Source organism: Marmota monax, unplaced genomic scaffold (genome assembly GCF_021218885.2).
Source record: "Marmota monax isolate L192 unplaced genomic scaffold, Marmota_monax_Labrador192_F-V1.1 WCK01_AAM20220418_F8-fsc00254, whole genome shotgun sequence".
NCBI classification, from domain to species: domain Eukaryota; kingdom Metazoa; phylum Chordata; class Mammalia; order Rodentia; family Sciuridae; genus Marmota; species Marmota monax.
Genome location: NW_026694584.1, coordinates 1,148,101 through 1,164,577, shown reverse-complemented (window position 1 = coordinate 1,164,577; position 16,477 = coordinate 1,148,101). Strand labels below are relative to the sequence as shown.

General features: G+C 46.6%; 1 protein-coding gene across 6 annotated transcripts in view; it reads left to right on the top strand.

Annotated features, from left to right (window-relative positions):
- The window catches only part of Piezo2 (piezo type mechanosensitive ion channel component 2), a 359,603-nt gene that overhangs the window by 127,694 nt on the left and 215,432 nt on the right, over window positions 1-16,477 (top strand). For all 6 annotated transcript variants that reach the window (XM_058571847.1, XM_046421440.1, XM_046421436.1 and 3 more), the window contains exon 3: window positions 6,822-6,947. In XM_058571847.1, the coding sequence (XP_058427830.1) occupies window positions 6,822-6,947 (126 nt within the window). The remainder of the gene's footprint in view (window positions 1-6,821; window positions 6,948-16,477) is intronic.

Here is a 16,477-nt window from a genome sequence, read left to right as displayed (position 1 = left end):
ATATTTTGGATATTAACCCTTTATCCGACTGATAGCATGCAAGTGTATCCTCCCTTTCCATAGGTGACCTTCTCATTTTGGTGTACAAAAACTTTTCCATAATGTAATCCCAGTTATTTTTTTGCTTTGTTTTCTGTACCACATTTTAAAAAAATCATTGCCAATACTAATGTAAAGGAACCTTTTGCCTAGCTTTTCTTCTAGATGTTTGCAGTTTCAGGCGTTCATTCTACTTTGAGTAGGTTTTTTTTTACAAGGTGGGAGACAGGGGTCCATTTTCACTGTTTGACTGCAGGTATCCAATACCACTTGTTAAGGATGTCTCCTTTCCCTAGTGGGTCTTCTTGGAGCCCTCATGAAGGATTTATTGACCATGTATGTGTGGGTTGACTTCTGGGCTCTTTGTTCTGTTCCGTTGGTCTTTGTACATTCTATTTTAATTACTGTAAATTTATAATACATTTGAAATCAGGAAGTGTGATGTCTCCAACTTTGTGATTCTAGCTCAATAGTTCTTAGATATCTGGGATCTTTTGTGGTTCCAAACAAATTTCTGAACAATTTTTTTTCCCATTTCTGTGAATAAACCACATCGGTATTTTTGAGAGGGGATTGTTTTGAGACCGTAGCAGTTTTGAGTGGTATGAACATTATAACAACATTAATTCTAGTCCGTGAGCATGGGGGTGTGTTCCCACCTGCTTACCTCTCTTTTCACCCCTTTCACCCATGTTTTACAGTTTTCAGGGCACACACCTTTCACCTCCTTGGTTAAATCTGTGCCTGAGTATTCCTTTCTTTTAAGTGCTATTGTAAACGTGGGTTTTTTATTTTACAGATAGTTCATTATCAGTATATAGAAACACAACTGATATTTGCATGTTGATTTTGTATCCTGCAACTTTGCTGAATTTTTAAATTAATCCTAGCAGTTTTTTTGGTGGCGTCTTTAGGATTTTCTATGTATTAAAATAATTAACTTCAATAGGAACAATTTAACACTTCTCCAATTTGGGTGCCTTTTATTTTTCCCTCTTGCCAGGATTTCGGAACGATTTGAACAGCAGGCGCAAGAGGGTCCATTCTTGGCCTCTTCCTGATCTGAGAGGAACTCTTCCAGCTTTTAGCCACTGGAGAGGATATTCGCTGTGGGCTTGTAAGACATGGTCTTTATTGTATTGGGGTGCATTCCTTCTGTACCTCATCTGTTGAGAGTTTTTAAGCTTAAAATGATGTTGATTTTTGTCAGACAACTTTTCTGTATCTATTGACATGATCATATGATTTTTTTTATCCTTCATTTTGGTAATGGGGTATTTCACATTTACAGATTTCTGTGTTGAGCCCTCCCTGCAACCAACAACAAATACTATGGGACCGTGGCGGGTGTCCCCTTCAGTGTGCTGTGGAATGTGGTCTGCTAGGATATTGTTAAGGGTTTCTTTCTGCTCACCTCGTGGCAGCCAGGAAGCAGAGAGAGAGGTCTGGGGGACAGGGCCAAGGACAAGATGTACCACCGTGGCCCACATCCTCCATCCAGGCCCTTCCTCCCGAGAGTCCACCCCCTCCAAGTAGCTCCACCAGCCTGGGCCATGCCACCCACACAGGGACCTTGGGGACACTCTGGATCCAGTACCCCTAGACGTATTGTGCTCATGGTGTTTTAATTTTCACTAGTCTTCAGGTATTTTTATTTGTCTTTTGGTTTCTTCTCTGATTCCGTGATTTTCACACATGTGCTGCTAAATTTCGCCCTGTTTTGGATTGTTCCATTTTCTCCCTGTCGTTGGTTTCCAGTTCCATCCACTGTGGTCAGAAAGACGTGAGTTCAGGGTGAGGAGATTGGATCAGACTCACTTTGTGTCCTCGCCTGCCATCTGTCTTGGAGAACGTTCTGTGTGTGCCTGGGAAGAAAGTGTGCTCAGGGGTCAGTGGAGTGCCCGCCGAGCTGCTCAGACCCATGCTGTTGGCTCTTCTGTCTGTAAGGTGTGGCCATTGTGAACTGGACTGTGCAGGACCCTACTGTGATTATACCACCATCTACCTCTCCATCCATCTCCGCTAACAGGCACACCTGGGTGCTCTGAGGTCATGTGCATGTACGTGCAAAATTATTCTACCCTTCCTATGAATTGAATGCTTCAGCTTCATCAAATGACCGTCTTTGTCTCTTGTGAGAGATTTCTGACTTAGTTTACTTTGATATGAAAATAGCCCTCCCTGCTCTCCTTCGGTTACTCTTTGCATGAAATATGTTTTTCTCTCCCTTCATTTCAGCCTGTATGTGTCCTGAAAGCTGAATTTTTTGGTACACATACAGTTGGGTCTTGTTTTTAAATTTATTTCATCATCCTCAATCTTTTAACAGGATAATTTAATTCATCTACATTAAAAAAATATTGATAGGTCAGTACCAACAATTGCATTTTGTTCATTCTCCTCTCTCTCTCTCTCTCTCTCTCTCTCTCTCTCTCTCTCTCTCTCTCATATCTCTTTGCTCTTTCTTCCTCTTATTCTCTCCCTTCATGATGTGATTTTTTTTTGTAGTGGCGGGCTTTGATTCATTTTACCTTTTGTGCATCTTGTACAGGTTGGGTTTAACGATTACCATGAAACTTACATGAAACAGCTTCTAGTTATAATAATCTCCGTAATTTGATAGCAACTTTATTTCAGTCACACGTAAAAACTACACTTTGATTCTCCCATATTTCATGTTATTGATGTCACAATTTACATTTTTAAAATTCGTATCTATTAACAAATTATTGTGATGATGGTTTTTAATGATTTCATATTTTAACCTTTACATTGGAGGTCAACATAATTAACATGGCACCATTGCAGCCTTAGAATATTCTGACTTTGACAATATTCTTGCCTTAATCAGTGAGCTTCATGTCTTCAGAGCCCTTCACATGGCTCTTTGGGGTCTTTTCATTTCATGTCCTCCCTTCAGCATTTCTCATAAGGCTGGTCTGGTGGTGCTGAGCCCCTCCAGCACCTGCCTGTCAATTTTGAAGGATAGCATCCATGGGTGGCCTGGTTGGGGTGAAAGTCTTTTCATAACATTTTGAATACACCTCCCACTCTCAGGCCTGATGAGAAGCACTCACAGTCACCTGGAGGGGCTCTGGTAGGTGATGACTTTTTTTTCTTTTGCTCATTTAAATTTTTGTTTTTGTTTTTGGCCTTTGAAACTTTGATCACAGTGTATCTCTGTGAAGACCTCCTTACTCTTTGGAGTTCTTTAGGCTTCTTGGGCCCTGATGTCTATCTGACTCTTCAGATGAGGTGGCTTTTCTGCCATTGTTCCTTTGGGTTAACTTTCTGCCCCTTTTTCATTCTGTTCCTTTCTGGACATCATAATGTGTCTAATGGTCACTTGCTGGTGTCCCATGACTGCCACAACCTATTTTCACCTCCTTTTCATTGTTTTTAAATTTTGTTCCTTCCTCTACTGGGTAATATCAAATAATCCGTCTGCAAACTCTCTGACTCTTCTGGTTTAGCCCAGTCAACTGTTGACGCTTTCTATTGAATTTTTCACTTCAGGCTTTATATTCTTCTGCTCGATTCCTTTTTTCTGGTCCTGCCTTTTTACTGAATGTCTCACGTACAGCTTTCCTGATTTCATCTAGCTGATTGTATTTTCTTATAGCTCACTGAATTGCAAGGTGATTATTTTGAATCTTTGCCAGGAGATTTGTGGCTTTTCATGTATATGGGCTCAGCCTGTAGATGGGCTTTCTCACGTAGATAGGCTTAAGTTTTTTCTTTTGGTGGTGTCATGTTTCCTTGATTCTTTGTGCTCCTTTCAGCCTTAGATTGCCATTTTGGCACTTGCCCTTCTCTGGTCTTTATTGACTAATCTCAGAAGAGAAAGTGCTTCACCAGTAAGCCTGATTTGAGATTCTGTGAGGGTAGAGGGTTCTCTCAATTTTTTTCTGTGGGTAGACCTGCTGCATCCCTCTTGTCACTTCTTTTCTTGGGTTCCTGTGCCTCCCATATCAATAAAGCCAGGCTAGGTGCTGAGAGACAACCACTTATTTTTGCTAGGGTAGGGCCCTAACAAAGTGCTCAAAGTTGAATACCTTCTTGCTAACCTGTAAAACCCAGCCAGTTACTGGGTCTGTGTTTGCTGCTGCACTCTCTATACTATCTGCAAGAGCTCATGCAGCCCATGCACAAGGATGTGTGGGATGCTGTCCGCAGGAGGAGGGATCCAAGGTGTGGTTGCATCAGCGGGCTGTGGAGGTCTTCGGGTGACTCATCCTGCAAGGGTCAGTGATGGGTCTCTTGGGGGAGTCTGTCAGCAGGCTCCAGGGTTGTGATGCTCTTGAGAAGCACACACACTCTTCTTCCTGCTCTTCACTGTCTCCCGGCAACCCATCCATGCTTCTCCCTTCCGTGTTCTGGGTGGGATGAGACAGTGGGCCTCCCGGGCAGCATATGCAAGACTGGGAAACTGGGTGCTCATGTCATTCTCACTTGGCCCAGGAGTAGAAACTGCAGTGCCATCAGGCCCCCAGCGCCATGCTGCGCCACTCTGGGGAGAGATCCCGTGGATAAAGGAAACTGCTCCTCTCAGTTTTCCTTCTTCAGGACGCTCACTCTGGGACTTTTTTTCCCATTGAGATGGTGTAACTCAACTAGTCTCTGGGGCTCCCACAAAAGTACTCTCATCCACGGTGGTTGCCAAAATTTGTGCTTCTATGGGGAGGTGAGAGCTGGGGCCTCTGACCCTATCACATCTCTGATGTCATCCCTATCCTTTTTCTCTTAATTTATAGGGTCAACTTTGACATTTACCAAGTTAATTTAAATAAGCTGGGTTTTACTTTAGCAATATATGATATTGCACTTGACTATTTTTCTGTTTTATTCATTTATTTTGTTTCAACTTATAGGTTTATAACATACCTTAATGTCTGTTTGCACATACGAGCTTTGCCCACTTTTGACCTTATTTCTTAATGTTTCAAAATTAGCATAGCAACTCCTAGAGTTTTATTCCTAAATGTATTTTTAAATGTTTGTTGAGATCCTCAGAACATCCCTCCTAGGTATTTTGAAACGTATTTGGCGAAGACAGAGAAGTTTCTTATTGCATGCTATTTGAAATTGTATTGAATTTGTAGACCAAATTTGGGGGAAATTGACATCTTTGCCATAAATCATCTCATTCATAATGTAACATATTTCTTCATTTATCTATTTTATCCATAAAAGTCTTTAAACTATGTGTATTTTTAGATATTTTTATTAATCAAGTTTGAGAGAGAGTTGCAGTACAATAGGATATATATGCATATGTGACTTGAATACTTCTTTACGTAGCTTTTAGGTTGAGGACTTTTATGTCGAGGTTTGCAGGACTGACTGTGAACTGGCCAAGAAGGTCCACAGCAGACTGGGCAGGCCGTCAGGAAGGGAAGGTCCCAGACAGACCAATCTCCAGGGGGCGAGCTGAGCTCCTCTCCTGCCCTCAGTTGCCTTCCCTAACTCCCCTCCCTGGTTTCAGACCTTCCAGCAGATGGAGCCAGGCCTGCCCGGAAGGTGGCGGACAGTCTCCTCCCTTTGTTAAAGTCAGTGGGCAGTAGACTGTGGTGACACCAGAAAACTCCAAGCAGCCCCCTAACAAGTGTTTGATTAGATAACTGTGCACAGCAGCCCAGCCTGACACCTGACCAAACCGTTGCAGAGTTCTGATTGCTATCCAAGTTGTGTCTCAGTTTCTATTTGGTTACTGCACTGTGGGGAGGAACGCTGTTTTTTGCGAGATGGTCTTGTATCTCAATCATTTCCTGAATTCTTGCATTTGTTCTAATAATTGGTCTGTGGATTCAGTTCCATGCTCTATATTGATAATGATATCCTCTGAAAATTATTTTACTTGATCATATTATCTGTAAACACTTCTGGCTAATAAGATTCTTCATTCTTTGTTTTAATTTTACAGTATTATTGGAACACCCAGCGGCATGTTAATTGGTGGTGGCACTGTTGAGTGACCTTATCTCTGACATTAGTGAGACCCCGCCTAAACTTGTATCAGAAAGAGCATGCTTGCTTTAGCCATGGGCTCAGTCCTTTAAGAAACCTTCTTTCTGTTCCTGGTTTCTTAGTTTTTTAACCATGAATTCATTTTGAATTTTCAGAAGTGTTTCTTTTGTGTCCATTGAGAAAGTCGTGACATCAGCCCACTGCTATGTGAATCCCCTTACAGATCCATTAATGTCAAACCACCCTTGGTTTTCAGCAATAAAGTCTAGTTGATTATGATGTATTCCTTTTTTTTTACTGTGCTATTTCAGTTACTTAATAAATCTTTTTAATAGTTTAGGTCTATGTTCACAAGTAAAATTAGTTCATAGTTTTCTCTTCCAGCCTTATTTTATTGAAATTAAACTTACCCTAACTACAAAATGTTTCAGACTAACTTCTTTCTTTTTCTCTACAACTACTTTTATAAAATACAGATTACCTGCTCCTTCAAGTTTGACAGCAACATTTTGTACAATTTTCTGGGCCAGAACCCTTTTGCGGTTCCACTTTAACATGCCATATAACATGTCATATAATGTGTAAGAAGACATTTTTCTATTACATTGAGTTTTTAACGCACGTGAGGCTGACTGTGTGATGTTGTGCAGGGTGGATTTTGGCTATCGACTAACAATTAAGGTCGGGGTCATTGCACGCCTGGACTGGTGGGCCAGCCTCCACCACAGGTGGTACAGGGACGCGTTCTCTGGACCCCTTGGAGAGGCAGAGCAGTGTTGGTCTCAGTTCCTCACAGCCTCTGCTTTCACCCCCAGGACACACGGGGCGGCTGCTGAAGTCGCTGTGCTTCCTGAGCCTGTCCTTCCTGCTGCTGCACATCATCTTCCACATCACCCTGGCCAGCCTGGAAGCCCAGCACCACATCACGCCTGGATACAACTGTGAGTGTCCCAGGGCCCCTTCCCTCTGCTGTGTGGGTGTTTGGTGACACTGTGCGTCACTGTCCCCGTGGACGTCTGCACAGTAGTTTTATTGTGAGATTCTGAGTGTGCTTTGGTCACTTTGCAGCCCAGTGTAGTGTGAGCACGTCTAAGAAGCCCTGCAGTAGAGGGTGGGATCGCGAGGAGGCGTAATTAATGAGTCTCTGGCGTACGAGAGCGCTGGGGTTCCTCTCGGGGTGTGAGGCCTCATCATCAAGCTTAACCTGAAAAAATCAAGATTCACGTACAGTCCTTGGAGTTTACAGTAGGAAGAGATAGGCACAATTCCTGACCACCAAACAAGAACTCGAGGTTGAATACAGTATGTAGGTTATGTGACGGTGACATCAATCGTGTTATGAACCATCACGTACGGTCTCTTTTCTCTTTTGGGGGGAAAATGTGGTCTAATACAGACAGTTCCTTTTTCAAGTTAGGAGTTCTCAGTGGCATTCACAGGGAAGTAAGAAGTTCTACACCTATAACATTTTGAACTTGTGATCTGAAAAAGTCAGCGTATTTGTGCTTTGTTCAGAGAGTGTTTTCCCCAAACCAGGCTTTGGTTCTTACAGGACGGGTGACTGTCACTGGAGAGGAACAGGAGCCTCCCAGGTGCCTGAGCAGAGTCATGTGTTTCCAGTTAGGCCCACAGGAGCCCCAGGGAGCCCCAGGGAGCTGGAAGCAGACCGTAATAGCAGCTCACCTTGCCAGCTTCTCTTTGAAGGACCTGTTTGTGGCTTTGATATTCCCTGAACTTTCATAAGTACAAGTACAACTGAGATGAAGTCGACATACCCTCCCTGTAAAATAAAAAGATGAAAACTTCTCATGGGTCAGGGAGTATTAAGGTAAACACAGCCCGGGACCCTTTACTAGGACCTGTGTTCATCCCTCGCCGCATGGTTGTTAGGCGTCCGCAGAGCTGCGGTTGGTGTGCATTTTGGCTGTTCTACTGAGTCTGGAGTCCCTCGGGTGGCAGTGCCTCCCACAGTGACTTTTTATTACAGTCCTATAACTGCATGTCTGGCCCTTGTTCTTAAAATTGCTGTGTAATTCACATGCCGTAAAATTCACCCATTTAAAGATAGAATTCAGTGGGGTTTGGTATATTTAAGACTACAACTGCCCACAGCGCTAGTTTCGGATGTAGTATTCACACTCAAAACCCAGATCCAGGAGTAGTCTCTCTCCATTTCCTTCCCAGCCACCCCAGGCTACCGCTCATCTCCTCTCTGTCTTTATTACCTGTGCTGGACATTCTGTCTAAATAGATACAATCTGTGGCCTTTTGTGTCTGGCTTCTTTTCTTTAGCATAACCTTTCCAAGGCTCATCCATGAAATAGCATGTATCAGTACCCACTTCCTTTTTCATGATTGAGTAATATTCACTTGTTAACATGTGGTTTAATGTTGGATAAAAGCCAAACATCATTCTATCACTGAAGTCTTGATAAAACAGAGTGTTTAAATCATGGCATTTGAGCTAGATTATAGTGATAAAAAGCATTGATTATATTTGCTAGCTTCACTCCTAACACAGAAATTTAGCAACAATATTTTATAGTGCTTCATAATCAAACATCATTGGCACATTTCATAGTGAGCCACTCTGGGACCCTAAGGGCATACTTTATAATTACAGTGTTATCCAAATAAAAGAGTTTTTCAAGAATAATGAGTTCTTCATCACCAGAGGTATTTTAACACAGAATACTTTGCTTATCAACTTATAAGAGTTTAAAAACTGAGTTGATTAATATCTCTCTCTCCTTTCTGCATAAGTTCAGATTGCTGAGTGATGTGGAAGGATCCCTGGAGAGTGTCCAGCCTAGCAAGTGTAACTCACCATCTCTACTGCCTCAGGGAGTCTAGACATTTTTATTTTTATCTACAGTAAAGGTTTTCCACAATTCTGCAAAGAACAAAGTAAAATTGCAGAATGGAGCGTTAGAACAAGTCCCCTTCTCTGTTTTGTAGCAGTACTCTCTGTGTTCTCTTCCCTAAGGTAGAGACAGGCTCACGCAGACATACAGCCATCTCTTCTGTTTTGTCCTCCTTCTGAGCAAGGATCAGAACACACAGATGCTGGGATGGGACCTCAGGTGTCGGAGTCTCAGGTGGGGCAGGGTAGGAAGGGCTGGCCTCTGGCATGCCCATGCCCAGCACTCCTGGCAGCCCGAGCGTGGGGCCTCAGGTGCCCCTGCACACCCTTCCTGAGTGCTCTGTCTTCTCAGTGCGCCATAATGCCCGTGGTTCCGGCCGTGCCGCTCTTGTTCTTCCTGCAGTGTACCTCACATGTCACAACCTAACGTCGCCTCCCTTCCTTTCTCTTCTTGTCCCCAGTGAAAACGCTCCTGGCTCACCAAAGCCAGCGGAATGGGTGTTGTGACGGCAAGCTCTGTTCCTACAAAGTTAAATTCCCACTCAAGCCCGTTTCCATCAGTGCCCCAGTTCCCATTCAAAGTGCCAGTGTTTCTGATGAGTGATCAATAGGCAGGCGAGGTCAGGCTGAGCTCAAAGGGAGCCTGAGTTCTTGGCTTCCGGCCGGAGCCCCGTGAAGGTGAGTTCGTGGGCATCACAGTTTCTCTGAACCAGCAGCGTGGGTGCTCACGCTGGCCCGCCGCGGTGCGCTGTGTGTTCCATTTCATGTGCAGCATTAATATTAACACATTCTTGAAAAAGGATAAAAGAGAAGGACAAACCAACTCCAGAGCTTTGCCAACCCGTGTGGTGGCCAAGATTCACACAGACTGGGTTTTCAGCCTGGAGCGTTTGTAATGACCAAGTTGTGTCAACTCCTGCTCACCACCAGGCGGGCAGTGGAAACCGCCGCCTTCCACCAGGCTGACTTCACTCTAAGGTGCTCTGCATGCATCGTCTCTGCAGCAGCTGCAGTGACGTCCGACCCTCCTGGTTGTGAGCACACACTGATGTCACACACACTGTTCTTCTGATGCCCCGGGGTTGCTGTTCAGCCTTGCTGGTGTCTGCAGATACAAAGGAACAAATCTAAATGAAGAAGAGCTCAGCTGCCCTGGTCCTGGTGTTGTGGGTCCTCCTGGTGTTGTGGGTGTTCCTGGTGTGGTGGGTCCTCCTGGTGTTGTGGGTGTTCCTGGTGTGGTGGGTCCTCCTGGTGTTGTGGGTCTTCCTGGTGTTGCGTGTCTTCCTGGTGTTGCGTGTCCTCCTGGTGTTGTGGGTCCTCCTGGTGTTGTGTGTGATCCAGGCATGGCAGGTGGGGTGACCCAGGGCTCTCAGAGCGGGCACTTGGGCCAGGCCACCAGGTGCTCATTTGTATGTTTCATTTTGTTTTCCTAGGGACTGCTTTCCCTATTTAAACCTCAGACCCTCGCCCCCATCATGGCCAAAGCCCCCGCCTCTCCCAGGAGCCTCCGACATGTGTTGGAGGGACAACAGTAGCATTTACAAATATTGAGTCACTGGACGTTCCTGTCCCCAGAGCCTCTGAGTATTAACTGGCAGTAGTAAAGACTTTTTCAGATGCTGTATTTAGGTTTTGACTGGCTGGCAGGTTGTTAAAGGTGTCATTGTGCAGAACTGAAACTCAACCCCAGCCCTCTCTCTCTCTCTCCTTCTATCGTTCATTTTCAAAATGGAGTTCTTATAGGCAAGTGAGGAATCCACAGGGCAGGGGAGACCGCTGTAAATTCTGCTCAGACGTGTTGTGCCGCTAACTAAAATATTTTCATTCCATCACAGCGAGGCTACTTAAATAAATGTAAACCTGGTTTCAATTATGTCATTACAGATTACATAGGAGTAGTTTGTCTGACTGGGGTGGATGTGTGGCCGTGTTAGAGAGATTTCCAGGTCAGTCTGGATGCCTGGGCTCTGCTGAAGAACGCTATTGATGGAAAGAAACTTTGGGGTTCAAAGCTATCTTAGGGAAACTTCTGATGATAACAGCTACTTGTAATCGCTATTTATAGGACATTTACTAACTGTAAGACCCAGAAATCATGATATTCCTTTTCCAATTCCTCTTTTTTCTCACTGCAGATGCCTCTACTCGTCTTTATCAAGGATGCCCTGATCTGCCTCATTTAACATTATAAACCAGTCTCAGGGTGGGCAGGGCCGTGTGGGCAGCAGCTGAGAGGCGAGGGACAGCTTCTCCCCCCAGGCTCATCCACCTGCCACAGGAGTCATTTTACTCCTGCAGAGGCTGGGCTGCTGGCCCCGCCGTGCCCATGGGCTGTGCCATCTGCAGTCCCTCCTCCCAGGAATCCTGTTGTGTATACATGCAGAGCTCAGCATGTGCACGGCCTTGATGTGTAGGAGGGGAGAAGCAGTCTCAGGGGCCTGGGGAGAGGAGCCAGAGCGAATCTGAGCCGCCATCTGAGCGCTGACCTGGCAGGATTCCCCGTTTGAGTTTTTTCCCTTTTCCATGTGTCATTGGTGCATCATAGTTGCACCTAATGGTGGGACGTGGTGTTTCAGGTTGGTTCATGCTCACAATATAACAGTGTAACTTGGCCAGTGTCACTCTCTAGTATCTGCCCCACCGCGGTGCCTTTGTCCCACTGATGTCCTTTTGATTCCATGACATCCCTGCCCCCTCCCACCTTCCTTTCCCCTTTCCCTCTGTGTCTCCCACATATGAGGGACAACATATGACCCTGCCCTTATGAGTCTGGCTTACCTCTTAACATGATGGTCTCGAGCTCCAGCCATTTTCCTGCCAATGGCATAATTTCATTTTTCTTTGTGACTGAATAAAACCTCTGTGAGCACACCGCGTGCTCCTTGGCTCTGCCCTCTGTGTCACTCCTTCCTCACGTGTTCTGGATTATTCCCCTCTGGGCTCCTCCTAGGCCTCTGGTTAAGTCCAGTTTAAAGAACTCAAGTCCAGGTTTCTGGGCTGTGGTCCGCGTTTCCCCCTGGTCCTCATTGTTGGCTGAGCACCTCCCCAGCTTTGCTCAGCTGCACGGCTCTCGGTCGGGTTCACGTCTCCCTCATGCTGAGACCCCTAGAGCAGCTGTGGGGCGAGGGGCCTCTGGAGGTCCGTTTTCTTTTCTAGAAGGACGTGCGACTTGCCCCAGAAGCCCTTGGACAGAACCTGACATTGGTTTTGACAGAGCTTCTTCCTACTGTACTTCCGTCCTCAGAACCTCGAGGCTCCCGAGGCTGAGGCGCCATGAGTGATGCATCTTTATATGGCGGCAAAGCCAGGGGACAGACAGGCTGGCAGCTCCCTTCCCCACCGATCTTGGGGGAGCAGCGAGCCGCTGTGCCCTGTGTGGTGCCACACAGTGCCGAAGCCCCTTGGCACTGGAGCTGCCACCTTCACCCCAGGTTTGCAGATCAAGGGTGGTGGTAACCGGAGGTGGCCCTGAGATCTGCAGTGTCACCTGCTGGGTCCATCCTGGAGAAAATAACTCTCTGGCCTAAGGAGATTCCTTGTTGTAGTTTTCCATATTGACGATAGTCCTGGGGGGCACAGACTAATTCCACATGAGATGGAGGCACAGAATAGAGCAGGAGGCTCTCGCCATGCTCCTGAAATCACCTGCTGTCACTGGGAAGGCCCATCAGGCACAGGGAGGCAGCCTCTCTGAGAGGCCTGACCCTCTGTCCCCACCTCCCCCTCTCTGCTGGACCTTTTCCTGATTCAGGCACCATGGACAGGCTTTTGCTCTCCAGGAGTGAGCTTCCTGAAAGCAGTTACTGCCCCTCAATAAGACAATTTAAAAAAATAACAAACAAAAACAAAACCCTGTACTGAGTTGTAGTTTCTGATTCTGGCCATCTGGGCAAGGTCAGGACAGCACAGTGCCACCTTGTGTTAACTGAGGTGGTCTGGGAGGAGGTGGGCCACATGTGCCTTCCAATCACATGCATAAGAGGAATTAGCCGAAAGTGCTGCTTCTCCTCCCACCCCTGCAGGGACCCTCTTGTCTGGTGCTCTGCCACCCGGGGGAGACACTCTAGTCGAAGGCAGATCCGCAGACCGGGCTTGGAATCAGCACTGAAGGAGAGCTCTTGTGCCTCACATTTGGTAGAGCTGGTGTTCTTGGAATAATGAATGCAAGCAGTTTTTACAGCCAAAAGCCAGACACAGACAGGTGAGAGGCAGAGCAGGGGGTGTGCCTCATGGAGGGGAGTGCCTCCTGGGATGAGAAACCCGTAGTCCAAGGCGCGGGGATGTCTTGGAGTGACATTCACATGGGAACGTTCACTTTGTACAGCATTTTTCAAGGAGGATATCATTTATGATGGGAAGTATTTCCATGAGGATTTTTAAATACTACTTATACATGAGTAAACAGCATTTTAGGTGCCCGGGCTAGCCACTCATGTTTCTTCCACTGTGAAGTGAAGACAACGTTGCCATCTCAGGCTGATATGAAGTGGGGAGTGAGTACTGGCCGGTCCCTGGGAACCGTCCCTAGGTGCCCAGTAAGTACAGGCTGCTGTTGCTATCACCAGAGAACCTGTACTCCTCATCCAAGATCCCACAGGTCCATGAGGTCCTAGGAACAGAACCAAATCATGCCCTGTTATGTTAATTAAATCAGAAAATTAGGAAGCTTCCATGGTACCCAAACTTTGTCTATGACAATTTTGTCTCCGTGTCTCACTAATTCTGTCACGTCTGGGTTGTACCCTGTGCGCCATGTGGTTGGAATCTCGGGGATGGGGCTGCATGGCCCCCGTTGGAAGGTGGTATCAGGACCTGTGACCCCAGGTCCTCCTTCCAGGAAGTTCTGGCCTCCCACCCTCGGGAGCTCCCAGTGCGCCTGCTCTGTGCCTGGACTTCTGAGTCCCTCATGGCCCTGTCCTCATGCTCTCGTCCACCTGAAAACCCATCATGCGTCCGGTACCTTCCAGCCCGGAGCAATGTGTGATACATGCATGGCTCCCTGCTCTGAACCTCTCTCTTCTGTAGAATTTGGGAGAAAAGGCAGAGGGTGAAGCTCTGGAAAGGGAAGGAGCTGACGGTCCTGGGTCATTTCCCAACACCCTATCCCTAGAACTCGCTTGAGCGAGTTCTTAAGGAGTAATGACTTTCTCTGGCACCCGACTGCTGGAGAAATCGAGTCCCAGAGGCAGGCGGCAGCTGTCATGAGACCACACGGTGGCACAGCCAGAGTTCTGCTGTACCCCGTAGTCGATCTTCTCTCCAACCCAGTCTGCGGCCTCAAGGGGTTATGGAGAAGTTGCACTTTGATCACTTAGGTTTAGAGGAAGAAGCAAGATTAGGACATGCACATTTTGGAGTCGTGCTGGGTGAAAGCGTGGTTGATCTGACGTGCTCACTCTAGCTGAAGTGTTCATGGTTGGAAGCCTTTGCTATGCTTTACCAACGTGACATTGCCTTTAAGAATATCTTGCCACTAAGAGTGAGCAACAGGGACATTCCATATGTGTGGCTGAGGAGCTGAATGCCTGTGCCCAGCCCTCCTTGAGCCCACTCCTGCCTCCTCCCTTCAGGAGGGTCCAGCCATAGCCCCTGTCCACAATCAGGCCTGCAGTTGGCTGGACCTGCATTATAAATCCTGAAAAAATTGGAGACTGATACCAATCAGTCAGTGAATTGACAGTGACAAGCTGGACAATTTCTGGTGTGTAGAGATCCACCTCCTAAGGCATTAACCCCTGAGGTCCTGGAACCCGAGGCTGCTTCCATAGCCGTGAGGTGTGGTTTGGCCTTTCTCTGCACAGCCATCTGTCAATGTCGTCACACACAAGCCTCTTCTCAGGTGTGTTAAAAAGGAAGTTGACTGTCCTTGTTCTGGAACTGCCCTTCTTGCTGGCCATAACTGTCCCAGTGTTGATCCACACAGATCTTTCTCATCTAACACACCAGGCCTGTTTCCATGAGATCCAGTTTGTCTTGCTCTGATGGGGAGAAGCTCTGACTCGGGGTTCTGACAGTGCTGGCTGGTGCAGGGCCTCCCTCCACAGCCACACTCATCTGTGCCTCTGCCCTGAGGAGGGGACAGTTCCAGAACTGTTGGCACAGGCACAACATTCCAGCTACCTGTTTCCTTTGATTTCCCTCACCATATCTCACAGCCAGCTTTGTGTGTGTGCAGGTGTGTGCCGCAGTGTGTGCATGTCTGTGTGCATGTATACCTATGAGCATATGTGTGTGCTTATGTATGTCTATAAGCATCTATAAGCATGTGTGCCTCTCTGTGTGCATGTGTGTGGGTGTGGTAAGCATCTTTTTGGTTCTAAGTTTTGTTCTAAATCAGTAAGAGTAACAGCTTCACTGTATAATTGCCCATTATGTACCAGGCATATTTTATTTACAATATCTCAATTCTGTATGATAGCCTTGAAACATCCTTGATATTTTACCCACTTGCAGGTAAAGAGGCTGAGCAGCAGAAGAAGAGTTAAGTTGTTATTAGATTAAAAACACAAAAGGAGGAGCAAATTGGGTGGTAGCTTTCAGGATGCCCCGCGCAGCCCTGCACAGCTGTGTGCACAGGTCAGGGGCAAGCGGATGGGAGGAGAGCTCAGAGGGGCGGGTTCTGTGCTTCTCCTCACACAGTCTGGGGATCAGGAGAGAAAGTGTAAGAGAAAGCTGGAGTTAGAAGTAACAAGGAGGGAAGGGGGAGAACAGAGTCCTGGGGTGGGCGAGCTATAGCAGGGCTTTCATGAATAACATCAGAGACGGGAAGGAGCGCCCAAGTGGGCAACAGTCGCATTAGGGCTGCTTATGCTCATCGGCCCCTGCCCCCATGCCCACAGATAATCGATCCCAGAGCAGGAAATCTAAAATTATTTAGGATTGATTCTGTTTGCTTAAACAACAATTGGCTTAACCTCAGTTTCCTGATGCAGCATTTCTGGTGTCAATTATTTACAATAATAGCAGTAAGGCAAGTCTGTGTGGTGTGGGTTGGACGCAAGATCAGGGCGAGAGGCAGGCAACGGAACTGTAACTGTATGCCTCAACTGTATGGCCTGAAGGACATCTCAAGGGCACGGTGGGAGGGCCTCGCAGGGGCATGGTGGGAGGACATCTCAGGGGCATCGTGGGAGGACATCATAGGGACATGATGGAAGAACATCTCAGGAACAGTGGAAGGGAATCTGAGGGGGTTGGTGGGAGAATATCTCAGGGCCATGGTGGGAGGACACCTCAAGGTCATGGTGGAAGGACCTCTCAGGGGCATGATGGATGCATCCGTGGGCTGAGTGTTGTCATAGAGTCCTAGAAGGCAATTCAGCTACTCTTCAGACTTACCTATGAAACTGCTGTATATATTAGGAGTTAGTATGTGGATTCATATATAGAAAACATAGGCTCTGAACACAAGTGGCCTAAACATATGTAAAGAATGCTCCACATGTTAGTCCTCTGGGACCTAAGGACTAAAAACCAACTAGGATGGCTGAATTTAAAAACAAACAATAAGTGTTGGTGACAATGTGGAGGACCTAGGCCACCCACTCTGCAACAAGTATAAGTTGACAGCCTGCAGTCAGCACATCAAACAGGGAACCACCATGTGAT